The sequence below is a fragment of the Lacerta agilis genome, chromosome 1 (genome assembly GCF_009819535.1).
Source record: "Lacerta agilis isolate rLacAgi1 chromosome 1, rLacAgi1.pri, whole genome shotgun sequence".
NCBI lineage: Eukaryota > Metazoa > Chordata > Lepidosauria > Squamata > Lacertidae > Lacerta > Lacerta agilis.
Window position 1 is genome coordinate 55,612,846 of NC_046312.1, and position 26,779 is coordinate 55,639,624.

The 26,779-nt window shown below is 43.3% G+C and overlaps 1 protein-coding gene across 2 annotated transcripts; it reads right to left on the bottom strand.

Moving 5' to 3' along the window:
- Nucleotides 1–100: 100 nt before the first annotated feature.
- On the bottom strand, nt 101–25,412 carry NAT10 (N-acetyltransferase 10). 2 transcript variants are annotated; one of them, XM_033149957.1, is made up of 29 exons: nt 25,265–25,412; nt 24,806–24,928; nt 23,423–23,514; nt 23,063–23,234; nt 21,923–22,045; nt 20,972–21,033; nt 19,700–19,814; nt 18,784–18,891; nt 18,050–18,183; nt 17,625–17,718; nt 16,892–16,990; nt 15,355–15,491; nt 14,706–14,830; nt 13,605–13,755; nt 13,250–13,346; nt 12,875–12,991; nt 11,371–11,472; nt 11,176–11,250; nt 10,494–10,610; nt 10,031–10,164; nt 8,761–8,809; nt 7,378–7,474; nt 7,009–7,119; nt 6,456–6,628; nt 5,230–5,349; nt 4,410–4,508; nt 3,173–3,246; nt 1,765–1,848; nt 101–513 (listed from the first exon to the last, which is right to left on the bottom strand). In XM_033149957.1, the coding sequence occupies exons 2-29, from the start codon at nt 24,911–24,913 to the stop codon at nt 420–422; spliced, it is 3,063 nt and encodes a 1,020-aa protein (XP_033005848.1). In that variant the 5' UTR covers nt 24,914–24,928; nt 25,265–25,412; the 3' UTR covers nt 101–419. The 2 variants fall into 2 exon arrangements, with proteins under 2 accessions (XP_033005848.1, XP_033005855.1); XM_033149964.1 differs by having other exon boundaries at nt 25,362–25,382.
- Nucleotides 25,413–26,779: the final 1,367 nt, after the last annotated feature.

Below are 26,779 nucleotides of genomic sequence, written 5' to 3' on the forward strand. Positions count from 1 at the left end.
GCGCTTCTAAAAAAAAATACCAGCTTTCAATTAAAAAAAAAACACATGCAGCACTGAGGCCCAGGCCTCTCCCCAAAACTGCTATTGAAAAAACAAATAATAAAGAGAAAGGAAAGATTTTTATAGGTCTCCGAGGCACACAAAACAGAGGCTTTATAAGGCTAAACTGTAAAGAGTCATAATTCCTGGTAACAATCCAGTTTACTGCTCTACTGTTCTTTTAGCGTAACACAAATGCTGAGCTGGCAGCAATAACATAAAAAAGACCTTCTGAACTGTTTAGCTTCAGGGTGCCCCTATACGAAGGGGAGGAAAAACCTTCATGTCTTCCCACTTCAATGTATGGTTTCTTTGTGGCCTACAGTGATTTGCTCTTCAGGTTCCCACAAAACAAGTGCTCCACATCCCAGATTTTGAGATCATTTCTTCCACTTCTGCTTTGGGATTTTCTTTTTAAATTTCTTCTCCGGTTTTGCTCCTATTGTGATTGCTTCTGATTTTCTCTTCTTGTCACTGAGAAAAACATAACACAAGGGTCACAAAAATGCTTGTGGGCATTGTGCACTTTGAGCTAAAAAAACATAATACGGGTTTGTTTTCTCCCATCTTCTGCAGGAAGATCACCAGGCAGGGGGGGGGGTGAATTCACTTGGGGGTAGTGTGAAAAGTGGCAGTAAGGGAGGGGAAAACCACCTTCCATCCCTCCTAGTAGGTAACCTCTGCTGGATTCCAAGTCCCTTCAGTAATCAGAATAAATCCTTCTGTTCATGGATGGTGGGCAAGTATAGATGCAACCTCTAGAAAGTGGTCTCTGATTTAAGCAACTTTGACTATATTTGCTTGTTTACATAATTTATTCTGCTTATGGCAGACATTGAGATGAGGAAGGAGCTATGCAGGGCACTAAAAACCTTGACTTAAGGCTTGAGAGTCTAACCACTTGATGTCATAGACCTTCCCATGTGTTGAGATGCAAAACAGGCATTTTTCAATCACTTTCATTTCTTTAACAACAATATGTAATACTTATGGCATAGTGAAATACATTAAGCCCTAATATCATCTCTCCATGATAGAATGGGCAGGAAGAAATAACCACTTTAGAGATAGGTCTGGTGGAGATAATTTTTTTATACCAAGTTACATTAACTTAGGAAAGTTGTCCATCCCTTCCTTTTCCTTAGAGCGTCCTGCACACACCCCCAGGCTTTGTGAAGGGGGACCTAGGGGGTGGGAGCTTCTGAGTAATGCAGGACAATGCACAGGGGGGGTGGGAGCATGGGAAACCTTTCTTCCATGAGCGTCCTTAAATTAACATTTCTTGAGATTGAAAGTTAAATATTTAGGCTTCTGAAGATTTAGAAGTTCATTTCATTTCATTTACTGAATTTATATACTGCCCTATACCAGGAGGTCTAATGCAGAGCTAAACTGATCTTCTCCAAAATAAAAATAAAAATTCAAAAAGGGAACTTGAGGACTACCTTCTCCAATAAGAAGCTACTCTACTTGGCTCTAGCCATCTTCTAAGCCCCTGCTCTATATTCCATCGCAGCATCTGATGCGACTGGCTTTGTGAAACAGGGCACACTCCGTGGTGGCCCCAATATTGTGTAGCACCTCTACAAGGGAGACTTTCTCCGATTCCTTCCACTGGTTCATTGGGAATGGAAGAGAATGTATTGAGATAGAAACTTTTCTCTTCTTCATTAAATCCTTGAGTTTCCCAGTACTGCCAACCCTTTGAGAAACGTGCGTCGCTACCTTTTGAGGCTGACAATGGAAGCATTCTGTCCTGCTTTGGTCAACACTTCATTCCACTCTTCATCATCTCCTCGGATAACATACCTAAGTGAGAAGAATTGTGGTTTTTAAAAAAGATTTAAAATGGAGGACCCTTGATCAGAAAATGCTGGTTTATTTTGCAGCAATGCTAGTGGTCATGCAGGCATTGGTTAACGACAAAAAAGAGCATGATCAGGCACATTCAGCTGAAAGAGAGTCTGCAAGTCAAAAGTTTTTTTTTTTTAAAAAAAAAGGTGGGCATCTGAACCTGCCCTTCAAATGACTCAAATGCTATCACCTTCCAAACAACTACTAAAAACCTCCCATCATTATTAGTATGGTCAAAATTAAAATCAGCCCAGAGGAGGTGGCAGGCAGATTGGGCTGATGAGACTCAATCCTGCAGCCCCTTCCTCTAACCATAGTTTGATGCCTAAGTTAGCATTGCATCCACATCTTAGAAGAAATATGGTAGAGACTAAGCAATTTGTGAAGAACTTAAGTATGCAGATTGGTTGAAGCAATTTGTGAAGAACTTAAGTATTCAGATAAGTTCAGATTGGTTGATCCTCTATATTCTATACCTAATGGACCTTAAAAGAAGATTAAAAGCAAGGTCAGATAGGCAAATATTTTTGGGGTGTTTTCTTAAAAACTTCAGCATCCTTTGGAGAAGGGATCACAGAAATTAATTTTAGGCTATTGATATTCAAACCCTGTTTGCAAGACTTTCAGAAACTGACAGCAATCTTATTAAAAAGCCACAAGAGTTAGACCACAACTGGAAGACAATAAAAAGTCAGTTGTGCCTTCCTGGTGACCTTTTGGGAGAGGAAAAACATTTGCAGAATGCCTGTCCTGGTAAGGGCATCAGTGAGAAAATTCTGGAACTGCAGGCCTGTGCCTCAGAAGGCCACATGAGTTTTGAAAAACCTATTTCAAGAGGCCTAAGATCCCATCCACAAGTAAGACAATCAACTTCCATCAACTGTCGCCATCAACTTCCATAAAGAGGTTACAGGGCTTTGAACATATTCCCCTGTAGCTTGTGGGGAAGTGACCAAGTGAAGTTGGGAAAACAGCAAAACCTATCCTGAACTGCTTCAGACCCATCAGGCTAGCTTTATCAAGACCCATCAGGCTAGCTTTATCAAGCCATTTGGTTGCGAAACAAAGCAATGTGATCCGTATTATCATTTCAACATCTGCCTTAGCCAACACAATGGATAGTGTGAATGGGTGGCCATTCAAACATGAACCCAAAGCAAGACTATATTTTCCCTGTAGCATCCTTGGGCTATTTAGATGACATGGTGAATTAGCTCAGACTCCTTGATACCTTTCCTGGAGACTGTGGATTTATTTACTGCAAATTACAAGGGCTTACTGTGAAAAGTCCAGATCTTTCAACTTCCCAACATCTTGTTTGTGTTTTTCCTGAAATTCTTTTGCTGCTTCTTCCTGCATCGAAAAAGCACTTTTTTAAAAAAATAATGAACGCTGAATAGGGTTATTAAAAAATATACAGTTCTGAAGCCAAACACACAACAAAAAAAGGCTGACCAGCCATTGCTTCTGTGCCCCACAATCCTAGATTTGTAACCTGGTACTTTTGGCACCTAGGACGGACTTATCCCATCTGCAAATTCCATTTCTAAAAGCTGATCTAATGGCTACAACATCCAGCCCTTTCTTTGTACTGTATTTTTTATATTTGTTCCCATGTCCTCTCAACTCTTGCTTTGCATAACATATTGCCTGAGGAAGAGTTCCAGAGAACTTTAAAGCTTACCATTATTTTGTGACATTTTGGACAGTTCTAATGAACGCATTGCCCAATGTGAAATTTTGGGATTTTAGATGAAGCAGTGATAATTCCAAGGAAGATTGTCTCACCATAATATGATTAACACCATGTATTGGTGTTATGCACTGCCGGTTATAAAAACTGAGATAGGAAAATGTGCAAGCTATTGGCAAGCTTTCTTCAAAAGATAATACAGTCGTACCTTGGAAGTCCGTTCGACTTCCAAAGCATTTGAAAACCAAAGCACGGCTTCTGATTGGTTGCAGGAAGCTCCTGCAGCCAATTGGAAGCTGTGGAAGCCCCATCAGATGTTTGGCTTCTGAAAGAAAGTTCGAAAACCGGAGCAGTCACTTCCGGGTTTCGATAGTTTGGGAGACAAACCATTTGAGAACTAGGCTTTTCGAAAACTAAGGTACGACTGTAGCATAAACCACTTTATATTGTAAACTTTCTGTGATCCTTAGATGAAGAGTATAGAAATTTAATAAATAAAATAAACAGTGCTTGCAAGACCAGACAAAAGTTCCCACTAGTTCACGGATGTGGAACTTGCAGTCCAACAAAACCTAGAGGGTCACAGCTACCACCATCCCTGACAGTCAATACTGCTGTTTGACCTCAATGTCTAATATTCAGAGGTGACTGCTTTTGTACATGGAGGTTTTGTTTAGCTATCAGGGCTCATAGCCATTGGCAAAATAATCACCCATAGAAGTGTGGATTAAAGAAATATTGCACTGGCATGAAGGGGTGGTGGTAGAAATCTCTACATACATAGCACTAGTATTTAGAATCTCAATCTGAAAACACCAATTACCAAATCCTCATTTAAGGATTTCAGAGTTGGCTCCATTACAACGTCTTTGGTTACTGCCATCTGCTCTTCCACAGCCTTTTCCAGGATAGTGTTGAACACCTAGGAGGGAGAAATTACCATGAAGGTCATCGCTCATTGGTTAAGTATGAAACGCTTGATACATTTTATTGGTGGTACCATTGGTTCCCTAGAAGTTACTAATGATCACCCATGCAATGGCCCCTTATATTGTAGAACTACAAGATTACTTTGCATAACCAACTGGCAAAATTAAATTCTGCTCTGCACCATATTCAAACAGTACTACGCAATGGTCAGTCAAGTGCAACTTTGCCCTGACATCACACACGCATCTTGAAATAATGAGTGAAATACTCAAGGGAGGGGAGTAGCTGCTTAACACATTCCCTTCCAGCCATTGGTCCATTCAAAACCCTCTTCCGCTGTAGTGTTTTCTCACCTGGAGGAGGTGCCATTTTGAGTAGAAAACCAACAGGAATAGAAAAAGTTGAGCAGTCATCATCCCCCTAGCACTTTGCTAATTCTTGGCTGCTTCTCATTTATTAAAAAAAAGAAAACAAGGGAGATGTACACACAGCTAAGCATCATACAGAGTTTGAGCCTCAAAAACATTTACCCACACCTGAGGAACCAACCTAAGAGAGCCTATGATACAAGGGGGAGTTGTTCAAAGCAAAACATATTGATGTTATTTTTATACAGTTAAGTTTAGATCCTATACTATTGGATCTGGACACCAACAGTGTTCCACCATACAGGTAGTCCTCCCAAATGCAACACTCACAAAAACCACATTTACCTGAACCACCTTGCGGATAGACCTGTTGAAGAGGCCCATCAGTTGGCCACTAGGCAGCTCTATCTCTTTCTCCAACTGATCCACAGATTTGTGCTGGAGACCAATCCCAAGAAGAAGAGCCTGGAAGAAAAGTGAGTTTCCTGGCTTTGATTCAACAGAATGAAAAGTCTGGCCTTTGTCAGAACCCTATCATATCATTATTATTTTTGTCCAGCAACTCAAAAATTTAGGTGCACAAAACTCAAAGGGCCACGTTACATTTTTATTAGTCCAGGAAGATCACATCACATCAGTGGTAGAGTAGCATTTTACTACCATTTTAACTCCATATGAATTTTTAACGCATTCCTTGCCAATCCCCTTCTTCTCTCTTTGTGAAGTGAGGCACCAAAAAACAAACTGCAAAGTCCCCCAGCAAACCACCACAGACCACATATTTTCCACTATGAAGTGTGCGCTTTCCTCTGTGCACAAAGTACATCACTTATGCTCTCTTCACTATGCAACAACAAAGATCTGCACCCCTTTTCTGCTGCTCCCTTGTTTCTGTTTTATCACATGCAAGATCTGCACTATCTACCTATGCCAGATTTTCTCATTTTCTTCCCTTAGCCTTTCCTTTTGCTCTGTTTTGCTCCCGCAACACTTGTCTACTGCTCCTTGCCAAGTTCAGCGGCAACAAAACATAAGGCATTCATTTGCTCCACTAATTTCACACACAGAGTCTCAGATGCAGGTAGGCCACGAAGCATCACTGGCAAACTGCCAGAGGCTTAAAAAAAATGGAATCAATTCCCAATGCCTGCATTACATCCTGCATTCTTCCACTCTGACCTCTGACTGTTGATGCTCCGACAAATAGGTTGAAGAGGTCTTCAGATAAGGGGTGCTGCAATCAACCTGCATCAATTATCTTGAGCAAGTGCCTTAATTCACAGTTACTGTTTGATTCAGAAGTTGGGCTCTAAATTAGGGTTCAAGGGCACCTGAATTGCTTTGTGGATCTTGTCCTGGTGAGTTTCAGGTTAAGAGGACAACTGGCATGCCACTGAGTTTTGGGGGGAAGGTCAAGGTCACAAGAGTAGCAAAGATTTGGATGTTACTAAATTGCACTATACACACACACACACACACACACACACACACCTCAATTAGTTCAGAGATTGGCCATCAAATGAGAGGACTTGCATTAACAAGACACTAGCTAAACACATGAAGCTACTTACAGACTGAGTAGCAGAAAGGGTCATATCTCCAAGCTGGTTGAGAAAGTACATCTTAGAGATAGCTGGAATCATGTCCATAATCAAGTGATAGTCCACCATGTTCCTTGAGTACATCTCCAGCCTCTTCAGGTCGTAAGGGATAAAAACAGCTTCTAATTCATTACGGCTGATTGCTTAGCAAACCATGAATTAAATTTTGAGTGGAGTGGCAAGAAGGAAAAAAACAAGACAAGAGATAAATTACACTTGCTATCTAGGTGTGAAGAACAGGAAGCAGAACAGTGTTTGGCCAGTTGCTCATGTTAGCATCTTATGCTATGTAAGACGGGGATAGCCAATCTGATGTCTTCCGCAAAGGATCCCCTTTCTCAGCATGGAAATGCAACAAGCTGCCCATCAAGGAAGAGACCAGAGAAAGCAGAGTACTGTGTACATTTACTGAAGACCTTTTTTATTTTTTTAATGCGATGCTTGCATTTTTTCCTGGGATTTGCTTTAGTACTCTTTAGTTTTACAAAATGCCCTCTAGGGAGCTTTGCAGACATTTACTTACGGGGTTGAGGTGGCGGCTTGATATTCCTGTTTTGCAAAATGTTCAAAGCTAACGAAGGAGAGAAAGTGCTGAACTGATATGACAAAAGGGAGAGAAACCTCCTCCTGAAATCTGCAGGACAAATGGAAACAAAACCTGGTTTACTGATCATACTAAAGGCTGATTCACAGTAATTTGCGGTGGGGGATGTGAAACTGTGGGGTCAAAGTCACCACTGCAGCTAAAGTTGATGGCTACTTTTTATGCAAGAGTATACCTTTTATTCAGAGGAACCCACTCCCCACTCCAAGGGAATGTGGTGGTAAATTTACCATCCAACCCTAAAATGGCAGCTCAAAACAGCACTAAAACATCAATCTTACTAGTCACCTTTCCAGAAGGCACTTAGCCAGTTCTCCTGCACACTCTCTTCCTCTTCATTCAAGGTCTTCAGCATGATACATGAGTGCTCCCCAGTCAGATCATTCTGGAAAATAAAGGTATTGCTTGTAGCTGCAACATTTTACGAGCCGTCAAGTCTTTTCAACAATAAACAGCAGCAGAAAATAAACAAGTTTATCAGAAAACACACAAGATAGTCAACAGCAATAACTGCTAATAACTATGGCACATTACTATAGTCTCAGTGCAAAGCTTGGGTACTCAGCTTGGGTAATTCAGAACCAAATTACTGTTCCATTTCATATCACATCCTGCTTCAGATCACATCAGGTGATCATCAGGAGTTCTTTTCTGGCTCAGATTATCAGAGCTGGAGGAGAACCATAGAGTCACAATGCTCACTTCAGACTGGAGGTGAGCACTGTAAGTTGCAAAGTCTGGTATACTAGAAGACTATGGAATTCTAAACTTCAGGGGCATTATTGGTGAAAAGTGAAAGCTTATTAACTATTATTTCACTGTATGTGTCTGATGACTACAAAGAAGTAGTCACTGAAGCAACCCAAAGGAAACCATTTTAAAACCAAACACCTGATTTATGCAAACAAACCCCACCCTAGGCAAACCAATAACACTCACTGGATCTATAGTAAGGCTGTCAACCTATTAAATAATGCCTAGCTGATTGTTCAATAAATATACACCAAACATTTTTGAAATGCTAAAGAGTATAAGATGAACTGCAGCTTAATAATCAAAAAACTATCACAGAAATGACAGAAATCACTGGGTTAAAGCTGAGGTCCAGAGGTAGCATTATTATCTATTTGTGATGGGGTGGAAGTCCAGAGGTAGCATTATCATCTATTTATGATGGGGTGGAAGATTCGCAGGCTTTGAAGGACTTGCTCACAAATTTATTGACAGATGTACAAGTCATTATAGTTAGGAAGTGGAAGGGGCAAGGTGGATATAAAATGGAATGGAATGGTATAAAGAGGTGTGAGATGTAGCTATTATTAACATGTGCTATTAAGGTAAGACAGGAAATATGCAGGAGAAATGATTTTGAGAAGATATGGAAGGTGTTTGCAGAATTTGTACTGTTGAAACGGAAAGGGGTCAAACCATCGCAAGAGGTGCTGAAATTTTGGGAGGTTGGATAGTTACAATGGAATGGTCTCGGGGGTGGGGTGCACATTTTTATTCTTATTTATTTATTATTATTACTTTGTCAAAATAAAAAAATAAAATTATAAAAAAGCTATCACATTGCCATTGCGATATAATCTTTGTTTTCCTTACAGGGATCATCAGACCCAAAAAACATTCCAGCACTATTGGGGTCTTGGGCAATGAAATGAAACTTACAGGAGTCTGCCTCAGATAAACTGGTACAAATCCAGCTCGTTTCCAAAACCTGGTAGAAGAGAGAAACAAAAACTTACTTATAGCCTGTCAAGAGAATGCTGATCGTATACTGATAGTCTATAAAACACAAAGCAATTGCACAATATTTATTTATGCTTAGGGCTGAGCCAAAGCTACACACTATTTTTCCCAGGCACCAAGCCTTTTTCCACCATTCCTTGCAACCATCTCTATTTATTTCTTCTTTCCCTTGCCCTCACTCTTAGTTGCTCTCACTAACACCATCAAATGTGATGAAGTCCATGGCCCTGTGACCTCACCACATTTCTTCTGTGATCACCATTGTGATTAATTTAAGAAGGAAGCAGCAGCAAAGAGGGTGGAAATGGGGAATGGCACTGGAGCAGCAGTGGCCAGTGTCACTGGAAAAGTGAAAAATTTGGATAATCTGTGGGTGCAATTCAATACTGTGCCATTCAGTGCAAGCATTTCTACTTGCCAGAAATAATTACCGGTATCTCCCCGGTTAGATCAAATCAACCCAAAAAAATTTTTCATGAAAGTAAGTTGTTTTGATCTACGCACTGGAGAATATTTCAGCACAGTCCTAAGTGTATGGTGTATCCAGGTGTATGGAAGAAGCTAACTGAAGTAACCGGAAACAGCACATTGATGCAGAACGATGTTCTTGTACTGCTCCCTTCATTTCAATAGGACTTGGAACCCTAGAATTGTAGAGTTGGAAGGGACCCCAAGGGTCAACTAAGTCCAACTCCCTGCAATTCAGGAATCGCAGCTAAAGAACCCCTGAGAGACGTGTTCTGCTGTGCACAAATTTCACCAGATTGTACCTTCGTTATGAACAATCCAAAACAGGCAAAACATCCCAATGTAAGAAACTGCACTTGGTCTGAAGATTTCATGCTTTGCAAAACACACCGATACCCGACTTCAGTATAGTTGTTAAGAACATAAGAAAAGCCCTGTCGGATCAGGTCAAAGGCTCATCTGGCACCCTTTTCTCATAGTGGCCAGCCAGATACCTATAGGATGCCCCCACAAGGAGGACCTGATAGTAGAAAAGCACTCCTCCCTTGTGATCCCCAGCAACTGGTACCCAGAGCTATACTGCCTCCAACAGCGGAGACAGAAAAGAGCCCATTGTGGCCAGAAGCCATTGATGCAATCCTGTGTAGAGCCTGGTATCACAATGGCACAGGCATCTCTTAGCCTCTCCCAGCAGAGGATACAAATGCATCCAAGGGCTTACTTGAGCAGCCTTGGTGTCAAACCGTAAGACACACCAAGATAGTCCAGATTCTCAGCTTGCCTCTCACTCAGTTTGAGAAGCAGAGGCGGCAAATCCTTCCGAGGCATCACAGCTTCTTCTAATAAACTGACCGCCTAAAACAAAACAAAAAACAGCAGATCATTTACCGGTAGCAAGCGGATGAGTGGCCAAAAACATGTTTTGAAATTGGCTTGTTCAGTGGAAAGCAGTCCGAAGAGGTATAAACAAAATGCAATCCCCATGTGGACCTCTTAAAAGCAAATCTCAACAGAAGCCTTTGTAGAATGCCATAGAATCATAAGAGTTGGAAGGGACCGCGGGGGTCTTCTAGTCCAACCCCTTGCAATGCAGGAATCTTTTGCCCAAGGTGGGGCACAAACCCACAACCCACAACCTTGAGATTAAGAGTCTCATGCTCTACTGGCTGAGCTAGCCTTCCTACCTCACTGCTCACGGTAGCAATTTCTCTTGGCTTCTGAGTCACTTTTTCTTCCAAACAAGGAAACTTGCCTTCATAGTACATCTGCAGCAAACGCAGAGCTCGGCTGCCATAGCCCATCTGGGAAGAAAAGGGTTTTGAAAGAAAGGATGCACATTCGAGAAAGAGAAAGCTCTTGCAACCTGGCTCCTTCAGGAAGCTCAGCATTTCAGACACCAAGCATCAAGCTCATTTCACATTGGGATGAAGAACATGTGGCCCCTTCAGATGTTCATAGACTACAACTTCCATCATCCCTGACCACTGGGCCATGCTGGCTGGGGCAGGAGTCTAACACCATCTGGAGGACCACAGGTTCCTCATCCCTGATTTACACAACCAGGTCTGCATCACTCTGCAACCACAGATGAGTATTAGTTATAAAAAGTTGCCAACACACACAGACACCAGAATACGCATTTCATACATATTGTTTTTTCTTTAAATTTATATTGTGCGCAAAGAAGCCAGGGCAGTGGGAGATATAAGGCCCAAATTAATGGGTCTTAAGTAAGCAGTTTGCTTAAAAAAACTGTTTTTTCCTGCCTCCAGGCTTCTGAAGCAGGAAAAAAACAAGATCCCCCCCCAAAATGGTATTTGCAGGATTTCTTTCAAATTCCAGCAACAGAAGAATAAAATACATTACCCCTTGATAATCAGGATGGACCGCAATGCGAACAACTCTCCCACCAGAGAGACTGCCAAAGTCAGGATCTTGGAACTAGAAATAAAAATTTAGAAGAAATGAAGCAATCATCAAATGGAATTGAAGAATAATAATACATAAGAGTGCAGAACACCACAAAAGACCCGAGATGCAACTGAGAAGCTGATTGGTTACCTGCTCTGAGACGCTCCATGGAATGAGATCTCCCGATGCTTTCTTCCCCCTCGACAGACTGTTCATAATAGACTGACGGGCGATCTCTCCCTCCAAACATACCTGCCAGAAGTGGGGAGAATAAAGGAGACATGGGATTTAGTACTAGACTAAAGCACAGTACTTCAACAGACTAGAGCAATTTAAACCATAAATGTTATGACTTAAGAGGTCTGAGGTATTTTCGGGGTCCTCTTCTGCTCCCATAAAGCAGTTCTGCCTGCAATATGCACACCAAACATAAAAACTGCTTGAAACAGCATCTAGGGCAGTGGTGGCCAAACTCCAGCTGTTTTGGGACTACAACTCCCATCATCCCTAGCTAACAGGACCAGTGGTCAGGGAGCATGGGAATTGTAGTCCCCAAACAGCTGGAGGGCCAAGTTTGGCCACCACTGCTCTAGGGAGTTGTTTTGTTCCTGTCACATACCGTATTGGCCAGAATATAAGCCTCACCTTTTTTTTTCCAAATTCTGTCCGTGAAAAGTTAAGTGCGGCTTAAATTCGCGACCTTACAAAAATTGGATTTTATGATATCGCTGCTGAAAAACGGAACGGGTGTGAGTGCCTGTGGATTTTTAAGGGAGCGGCTTATATTCTGGTCCCCTCCCCCTTTCTCCTGGCCAATACGCTAGTTTCCTGAAGTAAAAACATCGGTGCAAATCTGTATCAACTGAGCCCTCATGCAACGCTGTTAATTTCCCAAACAGCACAACACACCAAAAAAAAAGCTCAACAACTTGGACAAATTTGCGGTTCCAAAAAATAGGGGTTGTCTTATACACATGGGGGGGGGGGAAATACGGTAATTTCCCCTAGGAGTCAATGATGAAAAGGTTAGCTCTCTGATGTAGGATTTGCAGATACCCGATTTTCCACAGCTTGCTCTCTGGGCAAATTAATGAGAGCTCTTTAAAAACAAAAGGCTTCAAGTTGGATTCAGTCTAAGCTCTGGGTGCAATCTAAACACCCACCCTGATGTTGATGAGAGAGTTTAGGAGGGTGTGCAGTTGCCCCTCTGCTGCTCTCTGCTGCCCATGAAGAGGAGTGCGGTTGGTTGGGATACTCCACCAGGGCAGAGACCCCAAACTTCTCCCTGGGGGGCAAGAAGGTGCCACTGCCAATTCTTCAACCAGAGCTAGCTGGCAGAAAGCACCCAAATGGGGTGTTTGGGACTGGACCATCAAACTCTTTGAGTCCCCAAAGGGATCCAATTCTTTTGTCTCTCAGCTGCACCAGCTTGGAGGTGGCACAACAACAAAGGAAATTGCCCCCCCCAACACAATACTGCCCTAGCCAACACAAGCAGCAGGGCTTGTGTCGCAGCTGTCAATCTGGCCCTCCACTCTGCCCTGCTGGGGGCTGGGGTTAGGATTGCTCTGTTAGTTCCATTTACAGCAAGTCCCATTGCTTTCAACAGCGAAGCCAATTTAGTCTGCGCCCAGCCCTCTGTGCCCTCTCTTACCTGAACGACAGCAAGCACTTCTGGCAAAGAATTCTGGGTAGGTGCAACGGGTGGCAGAAGGCAGAAGAGGTGATGGGCAGGAGCATCTGAAAGCATCTGGAGATCATTGGGAGAGTTCTGGAAAGACAACCGTTGGGTCACAGAATTAGTTCTCGAAACACACACACCAACAATTATATTCATTTCTCATCTGAAGAGCAACTAGTTCACTGCTTCTGATTTACCTGCATTACAAGTTTTGGAGGGTTTTTCGCATAGGGAACTCTCTTTGAAGCAATGAAGACCATCAGCATCAAACTGATTTTTTAAAATGCCAAGCTATGTAGGGTCCCCCAATCTCCAGCCAAAGCTGGCAACAGGAACAGTGCCACCAACCTTGTAGTGAGAAGCCACGTACAGCGCCATCAGCCTTTGAAGAAAAGTCTCTGATGCTCGGTGATAGCAGAAGAGGGTGTCCCTGTTCACGTAGTATCTGAGTGCCATGGGTTAAGGACCATCTCACCTGTGTCTCACTCTAGGAAGGACCTGGGAAGGGAGTAATTTCCTGGGAACAGTATGCAGCAGGAGGAGAAAGACGATCATTCCATCTGGCAAGCTGAAAGGTTTGCCCTGCTGGAATGATCAACAGAGCTTGATACTGAATTCCTGACCATTTCCCATCTCTCTTACTCCCTGTGGGGCTGCTAAAGGCCACACACGGCATGAGAATAAGCTCCAGCAGCAAGGATACAGGTCACAGGTTTCGGGCAGTGGGCAGCCAGATATAATCCTTGTGATGTTGAGGCAATCCAAACACAGCAAGTCGTTCAGCCACTTTTCGACTGGATCTCCCGGGGCATACCTAATGGATTCCTGGAGGGAAACTTCATGCAGCGAGCGAGCTGGAGAGAGAGAGAGAGAGAGAGAGAGAGAGAGAGAATGACACAAAAGGGCAAAAGTGAAAAATTTAAGTCCATGGCCAGTTCATATCCATAAAAAATCCAAAACAAAGGAGATAGGGAAGAACAAAACTCTTACACCCCAGTGTTTCCTAAACCAGTGCCTTCCATTTGGAGGGCAACAGCTTGGGGAAAGCTGCCTTAGTTGATTGTCCAAAGAATTATGTCTATTTCTACACATTTTACACTACTTAATGAAATAAAAACCGCTAAGTGGTTTATGTTTAAATAAAAAACAACCCACAGAGAACAATATTCAATCAGATTTCCTAATACCTGAAATGTGATATAAACACAGAACTGTATGTCACAAAGAAAACTGAGCAGTGTACAAAACAAATTTAAAAATTAAGGGTTGAGTCCAGAAATTAACCACCCTTGGCTCCAAATGCCCCAAATGGGAAGTGTTTTCAACATTAAACTCCCAAGAATGCGTCAGAGGGTTGTGTCCTCCTCACAAGCCCTGAAAGACCTCTTAGCCCTGCCCAATTACAGCTTCTCACACTGCCGCACACTGTCAGCCCTCCATGTTAGTAGGTTTCAAGCATTATCTACCTGTTTTGTCCACTGCCCGGAGACAAAACAAGTACGCAGCCTGTCAAGAAAAGCTGGTCCACAACCCTGGCACTAAAAATGAACAAAAGCCAAGAAGTTGTATTGGATTTTCTCGATTCAGCACTACACTTTCAGGTCCAAGACACCTAATGGTGACAGCAGCTCAAAGCTCTTGCATCCATTTCCTGCAGTTCTTTTTTTTGGGGGGGGGGAGAGATTTCTCCTGTGTCAAGAACCACTCTTTGGCACATATCTGAGAAATGCACATGCTGTACTTCCGCAGTGCGGATGTCACATTATGCAACGTGGGGTTTCTCAGCTCTGTGGAATGACAATACCTGAGGACAGTTTCAGCGTTGTCGTCGCCTTGTTCTCTGCTGTCATACTGGCCTGTGCTTGTGCACTCTGTTGCCGTAACTGTTGGATCAGCTTCAGGGAGAGGGAACGGCCAGTACCCTCATACCTATTAAGAACAGACAAAGCAGTCGAGTGAAAAGAGAGACACAAGTAAAGCTCTTGATTAATGTAGTATCAAGGGAAGACTTCCATGCGTGTCAGTGAGCCATGACAGATTAGTGACCAAAGAAATAGCATTAGTATCATCAGGTGTTAAGCTACAGCACAATAAATTTCGGGGGGAAATAATTCACATATTCAGTAGGCAAGCAGGAGTAACCAGGGGACGGGAAATCAAGCGATGGGAAACCTGCGTGTGAATCAGAAAGCTACTTTTCCCAGAGTGCTTTTATCATCAACCACGGGGAACCCTGGGAATTTTACCTGGGGGGGGGGGGCGGGAATAGGGATTGCCTAACAACTTCCAGCACCTTTAACTAACTACAGCTCTCAGAATTCTTTGGGGGAAGCCAAGACTGTTTAAAGTGGTGTCGTGGTGCTTTAAGTGTATGGTGTGGGAGCTGCCCTGCTAAGAGTCACAGAAACCCTTAGAGCAGATTTAAGGCAAGTAAGCTAGAATGAAGAACTTACCCATTGATTGTAGAAGCCATGAAGACGAGGTAAGGGCCTAACAGGTTTTTCACCAGTGGGAGCGGGATAGCAGCAGCTTCATCAATCACCACAAGCTCAGCTTGCCCCAGTTTCACAGCATCAGCAGGGTGGATATACTTGCCAAGAAATGAGAAAAAAATGTGATTTTTATAATTATTATTACTACTACTACTATTACTATTTCTAAGTAGATGACCATTCTCTGCTGAGCATTCAACCAACCAGAAAGGAATCCACAACATATATCAATGATTTCTTTAACTCATACTTAGCTCCAGAATTCTGGAATTGGCCTCCACAGTCACTTACAGATACACTGTTAAGACCATACTCATGGAAGACAATCTTACTTGACTACAAGTGATCACCAAAGAAGACTTAGCTCCATTTGAGGATCAATCACCTAGTTTTCCTTAAGATTTTTGATGTTGTTTATTAATGCAATATAATTCCACAGAGCAGGAAAAAGATTTAAAGGGGGGACTTTGAGCTAACAGAAACAGACAACACCTTTATAGTACAGGCACAGTCTAATTGTGAGGAAGTATAAGCAGATGTTCTAACCAACGGATGAAAGACTTCACAATTAAACTTACATCACCTGGACACCAGAGCTAGCATACTTTAGAGGCAGAGAGGGAGGGAGAGGCAGAGAGAGAGCCCAGTGTATGTGCGAGGACTAAAAGTCCCAGGTACAGATCTTCCCTGTGCTGCAAAACTAACCAAGTGGCTTCAGGAAAGTGTAGCATAGTGTATCTATGTTGTACATTATTATTTACTGCACCCTACTGTTCTTCACATAGATAAGCAAGTATTTTAGCACCAAGGACCAAAGTGGAAATTGTGGCCACCTTTGCAAAGAAAAAGAAAAAAGATGTGCCCTTGGGCCTGGACCATCAGGTCACATGCAAAATTGAGAGTGAGTGGGTGCAGTGGAGTGACTTGGACCTGGGAGACCAGGGTTCAAATCCCCCCACAGCTATGAAGCTCACCTTTGGCCAGTCACTGCCTCTCAGACTAACCTACCTCACAAGGTTGTTGTGGAGATTAAATGAGGGAGAGAGCAGCCTTCTGGAGGCCACAGGCCCGTGCTGGGCAGAGCTATTAATGCACAATTTCCTTGTTTCTATACTTTCCTATCCAGGCAAGCAATAGGCTTTATCAGAGCACAGGAATACATTTCAGCCAAGCAAAAACACTAAGAACAATGCAAAGCAGGAGCAGTGAGGAGTGGGGCTTGAGGAGAATTCTAAGGACCGCCAGATAGAGGGGTCCGGCCGCCACATCCAACCCCTAGGTCCGAGGGCCTGGAACTGGGTGCAGCACAATATATCATGTCTTCTGAAAACATGGCGCTGAATACTCGCTTTGGTAAGCCAGTCTGACTAGGAGTTAAGCAGCCTTAGCTAGATTTTGCAAAGAAGTTATAGCATTTGAAGAGTGCCAGGGATAAGTAATTGTGTCTACACATGTCTGAAGGAAAACCGAAGAAAGCTTCTATCAAAGATAAATCTACCTGGATAGTCTGCCTGTGCTCTTTGAACACATTCACTCTGACGACTGCTTTGCTAAATTCAGGGTTGAGAGACTGAATAATCTCATAATCCAAGTGTTCCTGAAAACGACAGACATAAACCACATTAGGAACACCAAACAAAACACAACCTAGCTGGTAGAAAAAAACCCAACCCTTCATAGCTTGTTTGGTTTCAAAGGTCATCTGAAGCTATCTAAAATTGTTCCACATATTTCATAGCCCCATGCTTTGGCTAAATGAAAGTAAAAAAATACCACAAAAGCATTATTCCACCAGGCCCTTAGGGCGTAAGAATTTTCCCTCCACCCACTGATGGTTCTGCTGTTGTTTTATTCCATTGGTTGTATAATTTGACATTTTCAGTACAGCTTTGACTGTTGTTATTGCAATTTGTATTGTCAGCCACCCTTGCAACCCACTGGAAGAAAGGGCAGAATAAGCCTATGGGAAATAAATACACAAATAAGGAACTGAATCTAGAAAAACATGACCAGAACACCACAAATAGAACAGGTTTCTTGTATTCCCATTGCCGCTGCGGAAATCTGCACAGCCTAAAAGCAGCTCCTGAGAGCCAGAGAACTCTCTGGAATTGTGTGGGTTATACACAGGCAGTTGTAAGGGGCAGGGGGAAGAAATTCAGGAGAAGGATAACCGTGTGCAATATACACAAAGGCACTCTGTGGAACCAGTCAGTATCTGCTCATATTACCTGATACTGCAGAGCATCAAAGCCTTTAAATACAAATTCAAACAGGGTGTGAAGGTTATCTGGGCTGGGAGATGTGACAAAAATGTTGGAATAGCTGTAAAAAAGAAAGAAAGAAAAACACGACAGAAATGAACTTTACAAACTTTTCTTATTATTGAAACAGTAATATAAATAATTCAGCATGTTGTAAAAGCGGCAAAATAATTTATCAGCTTTTTAAAAGAAATTTTGTTATAACACAACCTAGCTTTCAGAGAAACTGGAACTGAAGATGGTTTAAGCTGAGTTTCCAAAACAATACAAAAACCTGATGTAAGAAAAATGCTCCCCTATTGCATGCACATGTGCTACAGAACTTAGTACTGAAGTACTCCTATAGTATAGTCTTTGGTCACCCATTCTTAAAACACCCCGGAGCAACTTACCCAAAAGCCACTGCTCCAGCTATGGCCAACCCCAAGGCAGCTGATTTACCACGACCTCGGGCAGCTGTTAAAGCCACAGTGCTTCTCAGCGTCTTCTCAGAAATGGCTTCAATGAACTTCAAAACAGCTTTGGCCTAGCAACAAGGAAACATATTAGAACAGTTTGGCCAGAAAAGCAAGACCACAAAACTAGAGAGCTGCAAACAATAGCATATGCTAGTAAGAGATATGTGAATTCAAGTTCATTCACTTATTCATTTAGTAAGGTTTATTATACAGTTATATAAAAAAGAGCAGACAAGTAAAAATAATTCCAAATGGAAGCTGCATAGAATGGTTAACCAAAAAAGAAGAAATTGGTCCAATAAAGTAGCTTAACTGTCTAAGGGTCTTTGGCATACAGAAGCTGAATAATGACAGTGTAAGACATACTTCTGTACTAACATATTCCATTAGACACCAATTTCATGCATAAAACCCTATCTGCTAGGAGAGGAGGATTCTCCAGCAGCTAGCAATATTTTTCATTTCCCCTCATACCCTGGCTCCTCTCACCAAGCTTCATGAACAGGACACATGGGGCTGAAGGGCTCAAATAACCATATCTGGCAACTTTTCCCTTTTCTTGTAAGGAATCCTATTCGGAATAAGGGAATTTCCCTTAAAAAAGGGGGAAAGTTGACAGCTATGCAAATAACAACCTCACCTTATTCCCGTTTCAATGCAATACTTGCCTGATCCAGGGTTTTACAACCATCCACAAGCACTCCTACGGGCTGAGTGTCCTGGAGGTTCTCCTTTAGTTCCTTCAGCTCCATGTCCTGAGGACTCAGACTATCCTCCTGTGAGCAAGAGAAGCGTCACCTGAATCAGAAATGACTGTTGCCTTGAATGCAAAGAGAAGCCACAATCCACAAGCAGCTCGCCTGCACAAATTTGTTTTGATGGGGAAATGAGCATTCTACTGCTCCTTAACCAGGTATGGTGGATTGTCCCTCAAAGAGATACAACTCAGAGCACCTGAAAGTGTGCAAAATTAGCTGCATAGGAGCAATCCTGACTTTGAATATAAGTCATATCTTGGGTTGCGTTCGCTGTGGGTTGCATTCGTCACGGGATACGAACGTGCCGAACCCGGAAGTACTGGAACGGGTTACTTCTGGGTTCAGCACTTCGCGCATGCACAGAAGCGGCAAATCGCAACCCGTGAGTGTGCAGACTCATCCGTGCGGGTTGTGAATGCGTCTCCCGCACGGATCGCATTCGCAACCCAAGCGTCCACTGTATATGAAGAGATGAAGGCTAGTGGGTTGGAAAAAAACAAAAACCCACCAACACTTCCCTCCTTTTCCAAGGCCTATTTGTTATTGTTATTGGGATCTGCTGCTCCAAGCACGGCTCCAAAAACTTTATTTGTACTTCTGGAAATACAGCTTTTAAGCCCTGTGCCTTTGGAGCAAGAAGCAACAGAGGGCTCTCCGGTTGGAAAACAAGAGGAAGCAAAATAGGACCTTCTGCCAAGTCCTAAAAATCATGCATTTATTTTACCAAGCACCTAAAAGAAGTTGAAAAGGCAAGTCCTGTTATTGCAAACTAAACACCCGAAAATCTGAAGTTAAAATCTGAATTATATGAATTTAAACTACTTACCTGAGACCGGGGTGGAATAGCAGCAATGTCTGCTACATGGGTAGAGATCGGGAGGATGTTAAGCTGATCGTCAACCACCATGCAGGTTTTGCAAGATGCCAGAGAAAGAATGAACCTGTGCGATGAGAGAGAGGATATGGCACCATTGTCGCTGGTGTACTTGACTGGTTCTCTGCCTGCAAAATGATTCCTCAAGCTACAGCTCATGTACATGGTGATCCAAGATTAGTGTTTCCAGATGGCACATCAAGCTAAGCTTAGGGAAGCCAGCACTGGGACTCAAAGCCACATTTCTAACATTCAGCAATACACTTTGTTCAACAGCATTTCACCTCCTGCACAGGTGAGTTTCCAAAAAACTAATGTGAGGGTTGGCAGAGCATTTGTTGGGAAATGTCAAAGTGAATCTACACAGCAGAAATCATAGGTGTCCTAACATTTTACTACTGTAAATTAGACCCTATTTAATTTAGTCTGAGCACAGCCACCCTACACAACAGGTATGGGAAACCTGTGGCCGTCCATGTATTATTGGACCACAACTCCCATGTTCACTGGCCTTGCTGGCAAGGGCTGATGGGAATTGGAGTCCAAAGGTATCTCGTGAGCCAGGAGTTCCTAACTAGTAAAGATTGTACACAGCTTCATGAATGATCTCTTGGACACAGGGCAATAATAATGAATACAATTGGGGTGGGGGAATTCACATTTAAAGTTACAAACATGCACTTAGAATCACGCAGACTTCTGAAACAATGAGACAAATCTAAGCAACAGGGCTAGAGCTTCTAAGATTCACCAACCCATTATGCTTAAATTGAACATATTATTCCTTATATCAAACTTATCCATCCTTAAAGAAATCAGCCCTGATTGCTCACTGGAAGGGCAGATCCTGAAGTTGAGGCTCCAGTACTTTGGCCACCTCATGAGAAGAGAAGACTCCCTGGAAAAGACCCTGATGTTGGGAAAGATGGAGGGCACAAGGAGAAGTGGACAACAGAGGATGAGATGGTTGGACAGTGTTCTCAAAGCGACTGGCATGAGTTTGGCCAAACTGTGGGAGGCAGTGGAGGATAGGGGTGCCTGGCGTGCTCTGGTCCATGGGGTCATGAAGAATCGGACACGACTGAACAACAACATTATTCCTTAAAACTTCCACTAGAGGGCAACAAGTACTTGGCCCAACATGGAATCCCTTCTAACCCAAAGGCTTAACAAACAGACTTTTCTCTTCCAAGGGTTTGTGCTCAAAATAGTTGGGAAGCCTACCTTTCATTGAATCGGCCGACCACATCCTGATGTGCTTCTGTCCGGTAGCGAGAGTGTACATCCTGGGGAGAAGAAATGTTGTTTGTACGAAGCCTGAAAGAAGCCTTGAACCTGACAACTTCAACGAAGCACACAGAACAGCCAAGTATTACAGTGTCTTGTTAGACTGTGCTCCTTTCCAATGCCCATATTTTACCGACTGCTCTTTAAAAGGTTCTCAAGTTTGCCTCTCTAATTCCCAAGCAAAGGCCCAATTAGAGATGGACACTGGCCCTCATTAGCACATAACCATCAGCCAGACCGGTCTATAGCTTAGGGGGTGCATGAGCAAGTGTGCTGCCTGCAGTCGTGTGACTGAGTAGGCCAGCCTACTTTTCTGTCAGGATGCTTGCGCTTCCAGCCCCTGCATGTCTAGAAATTCTGCATCTAAAGCTTTCCCCATAACTGCATCTCCACACCGAGAAAAACTCCACGTGCTTGCTGCTTTCTTAGCAGCTAAGTGCAGAAATAAACAAACAGCTTTAATGACTCTGATACGCATGTTCAGAAAGGACACTCATTTCATTCAATATGTGGTATGCTTCCACCCATTCCAGAGCCAGATCTCAGCACTACAAAACAGGTTGCAGGACTGAAAAGCTCCTTTTAAGCTGGCATTATATCAAGCCCCTAGTCCAGCTGTGCATTTCAAATGGAACACAAGAGAACATGCCTGTACTACTTCCCCACGCAGTCCAGCACTGTCTGCTATGATTGCCAGTGCCTCTCTGGGCCCTCAATATTTCCAGTTACATGCAACCTCATCTGTTTCTAACTGGAGGTGCCAGGAATCGAACAAGGGACCTGCCGTATGCAACGCATGGGTCCTACCGCTGAGCCATGGTCCCAAATAGGAGAGCTGGGCAATTTTCTGTTAAGCGCAGATAAAAACATCTCAGGAGGCATACATACCATGGTCATGGTGTAGAGCTGCTTCAGGGAGTTCATTGTTCTCAGAAGAATCGCCACGATGCCGCCGCCTTCCACGGTTTCAACTGTACGAGCCAGCAAATTGGGCGTCAAAGCTTCAAAGTCCTGGAAAAGATTGTGCAGAAAATTAACCCCCAGTCTTCAGTAATGTGCCCGCAAAAAAATGTGCAGTGCCAAGAATGGACGTGCTAGATGGAACAGTAAACTTGGGAAGGTGCCTTACAGCAGTCAGGCCACTGGTCTATTTTGCTCAATACTGTCAAGAGTGACTGCAGCAACCCTTCAGGATTTCAGACACGGGTCTCTCCCAGCCCCGCTTAGAGATGCCAGAGATTGAACCCAGGACCTTTGAGATGCAAAGCACACACTCTTCCACTGTGCTACATAGCCTCTCCCAACTCTTGAACGCTTTGAACCGATGCAGGCTTGAATGCCTTCTTCTCCCTCCAGGACAATGTACCCTTAAAAGCCTTTGCAGATCTGTGTGTTGTTGTTGTTTTTTTAAAGGGGGCTGGTGGAATAATTGAGTAGCAATACAGAAGGAAACAGAATGTTCCTTAAGTTGTTTATCGAAAGGCATGACCGGAATGGACTTTCATTATTCTTGTACAAATGGAGTCAGGCAACAATCTGCAACATGATGGTCCAGTTTAGATGGATCATATCTTAATAAGCAGAGATAGAAGCAAGACTTTTGCTCATGCATGCAGTCCCTTCTCCCTTGTGGCGTATCTGAATCGAGGTCTCCAATTAATCATAGTTTCTTTTTTAGCTGAACCCGGAACTTCAAAGCACAATGTTCTGGAGCTGGTAACCATAGTTTCATGGTTCACCTAAAATGGGAAACTTTGGTTAATTAGAGACTTCTGTGTTCAGCTGAGATATTATCCTGAGCATAGCTTTTATTTCACAGAAGTATCAAATGTCATTTTATTTTATTATTTTTATTTTTGTTAGTAACGCAATGTGGAAAATACGTTTGGTACAATTTTGCACTCAAGAGTAAAGATACCTGCTACAGGGAACATTATGGATAGTGCAGACGAAGCCTAGAGTTAAGAGCAAGTAAACTGCCCAAATAACTTGAAGAAAATGACTCTCCTATATTGAACACCTTCCTACCTGGAGGACGCACATGCCGAAAGTATTTCCAAGAATTTTGTGTGTCTCGTTGTAGTAACAGTACCGAATGTTTGTGGCTGCTATGAACAACTCAAACGGGTCATCTTGTTTCAGATCTAACATTCCAGTTTTAATCTTCTTCTGCAACTGCCTCATTCTTTTTTTACGGTGGCTGGAGGGAAGATACAGGAAATTAAACTGGAAGTCCTCACTGAGGAAATTGTCACATATTCAATATGCAATTCTGTGTGTGTTAACTCAGAATAAAGTCCCACAATGTTCAAGGATTTAATACTTTAGAGCCTTACCACATAGTTACAATTTTTAAAAAAGAAAAGAAAGTCATACAGACGTTTTTACCTGCTGAAGCCCAGCTCTTTCTTATAACACCATAATACTGATGGTCTAGCCTTTACAGCTGCTTTAGACAACATATGATGAAGTATGACTACCTGTAAGGCAATAAAACCTATTATTACCTCCAAACAAAGACAACACTGAAATAAAGCATCTGGAAAGCAAGCAGGAAGATTTTAGAAATACAATTAATTTATGCTTTGCCTATGCTTTTGAGAGAAGTGCCAGAACTTTCACATAAAACCTTGTGCTAAAAAACAATGGGGTATGGAAAAATAAAAACGACACTCATGACCGAGACTTAAAAAAAAAGAAACCTTAACTGAAAAGACAGATACTGTGTGGAATTCAATATAGCACTAGGTGAATGTGTGCAAGAAACAAGACTTTTGTGCTTGAGAATGCTGCTGCTTGATAGGTTTCATGCTCTATTTATAGTTTATAGTTTGAATGCATTTATTTATTAATCTGCCGAGAGAACACTAGTTATGGGGATGGAATATAAACTGTCATCAATAAAATACTCCCGGATCCATCATTGGGTGAACCACACACTGTAATTATTACAGTTGAAGTCCCAACTCAAAAAGTAATTTGTGGGCACACATGGAAGTACAACCTCATGACATTTTTTTCTAAGTGAACCAGCAATATGCAGATAAGATTTCCAGAGAGAACAATGATTTTAGCTTCTCCTTCTCTGCAGACCCTCAGCAGATAGGACCCTCTTGGTAGTCCCTCAGTTCAGGAGGTAGGTGACCCAGGAGAAGGAATTATCTGTGGCAGCCCCTAAGTTATGGGACTCCCTCCCCACAGAAGTGCATCCGGCATCTTCACTGTATTTCTGCTGTATGCTCAAGAAGGCACAGCTCTTTACCCTGGCCTTTGACACTTGGGAGATATATGCAATTAGTTTTGCACTGTTTTTAATGTTGTACTTTTAAATTGCCCTTGGAGCTTGGGAGTGAAGGGTGGGTATCAAAACAACAATGGAAATCACTGCAGATACCTTCTCTGCAGAAATGGGTCACAGTGTAAAAAGTCCCTGGAAAATGACCATGTGACTCAAGGATAGGGAACCAGTGGCCCTCCTGATGTTGCTGAACTCCAGCTCCCATAGCCCCAACCACCATGGCCAATGGTTAGGGATGACAGGAGTTTTAATCCAACAACTTTTGAAGGGCTGCAGGTTCCCCATCCCCAATTTAGATTTATGATGAGCAATCCCAAGCTGAATGAAGCAAGCACCCATGTGGCCACTGCTTTTCTTTTAACTGCCTGCACAAATCTCCCAAATAAGAAGCCAGCACTTTCCGCGAGCGCATTAACAGCACCCAGATGAAGGTTATATACATTAGAGAAAATAAGTCACGGGCTGCACTTCACCTGATCTTTGCTACGATCCCCTACGACAACAAAAAGTGTCCTGTGCCGTGCAGCTACTCCATTCTCGATCAGTATCCGGATGCGATTGTCCACTTTCTTGCGCTGCATTTTCAGCTAGAGATCCTGTAAAGTTTTAAAGAGATATTGTAGCGATTCAGTGGCTTCAGTTTTCATGAAGATAGCAGTTTGGGGTGGGGGTGGGGGGAGAATAGCAAATACCATCCATCCCAAGACTGCATTTTTCATCCTAAGCATAAGAACACCATTAATCCAGCACCTCTGACACGTCTCCCTTCAACTCGTCTCAACTCCTAAAAATCCCCAAATGTTGTAACCTTTTCTCACAGAGGAGTTTCCCCACCCGCTGCTCATTCCGATTGCCCAGCCAATTGTTAATTATCATCATCATCATCATCATCACTGCCCTTTTCGCGACCGTCTTGCTGCTTTTAACAATAACTTGGGTGCACAAACTTGGAATCGACACGTGCCGTCTCCCAGCAAACAAGGGAGAGGCCTCCAAACCCAGCCGCTGACTCGGAGACTGTTTCCTTGCCTTTTCTGCTTCCTTCCTTACAGAAACCAGCTCTACAAGCCAAGAGGACCCTGCTGCCTTTAAACTCTGGTGCCAGCTTCCCACGTGCAAGGAGGGGGGGGGGACCCACATGGGCTGCGCAGCAGAGAGGAAGGACCCTGGCTGCTGACTAATGGATAGCCTGCAAGGATGCCCTTCCGGAAAGAGGCGGCGCTGAGTCCGCCAGGCGCAACGCGGCCGGCAAGGGCTTGGCGCCGAGCCGAGGCCGTGCGAGGCCTATATAAAGGATTCTAGATGCGGGGGGGGGGGGGTTGAAATTCCAGCCGGGGGCCTTTTCCGCCTCGGCGCCTCTTGATATCGTATTGGTGACGAGCAGGAAGAGGAGGAGCAGGAGGCGCCAGCGGTCCTCGTGCGTTTAGCGTCCGCCCGCTTGCGAAGCTGGCTGGAATTGGTAACCTCGGGCCTTTCCATTACATACGGATCTTGAGCGACCCGGTCCCTTAGAGTCCAATCCTAGGCACTTGGTTCCCCTATTGGGGACTCTCTGCCGAATAATCACGCGCGCTGAGCTGAAACCTGCCAATATAACTGCAACCCCGCTAATTTCAGGTGACAGCAAAAACTGCAAGGCTTTTAGCGGGGGCAATTAGATCTACTATTTGATTATTGATCTAAACCCCCAAAATGGATTTTATCTCTATCTTCAGTACATTTTTTATTTTTATTTTATTGTTATGGCTAGTGGCTGATGCAAATAAAGATCCTTCTGATTCTTCAACCCCGCTAAGCATTTTTTTTCCTCGGGAGCGCCTCCACGTTCCGTTTCGAGCTTTGCTTCTCAGCCATGTACGTTGCCCGCTTCAGTTCCTCGAAGGGCTCCCGTGTATTTTATCCTCGCAAAGAAGAAAAGATCTCGCCCTGTGATGCACTCCGTAGTTACTGTCGCCACAACGCAAATAGCGTTGCTGAGAATATAGCCCTGCAGGATGAGCTCCCCAAAGCCCATCTGAGTCCAGTATCCTGTTCCTACAGCAGCCAAGCATTCGGAAGCCCGTAATCGGGACCTGAGTGTAACAGCAGCACTCTTCCCACGTTGCAATTCCCAACTAGCATTTAGAGGTAGCGCACATAGCCAATACGGGCAGGAGTCCCTGCTAGCTTTATCTACCAAGAAGGCTCAAGAACCATGGCCGAAATTTGATGCCATTCTCCTACCTCTTCCTCAGCCTACACAAAAATATATACAGGCCATTCAATTCTTCCTGCTGAATTTTAAGTTTTTGAATCATTGGCTTGACTGAAGTGTTTGTGTGTGTGTGTTTACAAAAACCATTCCTGTTTACCATTTGTAACAGAGCTACCTTTTTAAACAGCTTACAGAAACTTTTTCCCCAGAACAGAAACCTCAAAATATCCAGTAGTAAGACTTAGCTAATGAA

Excerpts from the sequence above, each read along its gene's own strand:
- NAT10 (XM_033149957.1), bottom strand. The coding sequence starts at position 24,913 with ATGCAGCGCAAGAAAGTGGACAATCGCATCCGGATACTGATCGAGAAT. Across the intron at positions 23,235-23,422 it reads AAAGAGCTGGGCTTCAGCAG|CCACCGTAAAAAAAGAATGA; the intron begins GTAAAAACGTCT and ends TCTTCCCTCCAG. Across the intron at positions 19,815-20,971 it reads GTCGGCCGATTCAATGAAAG|GTTCATTCTTTCTCTGGCAT; the intron begins GTAGGCTTCCCA and ends CTCATCGCACAG.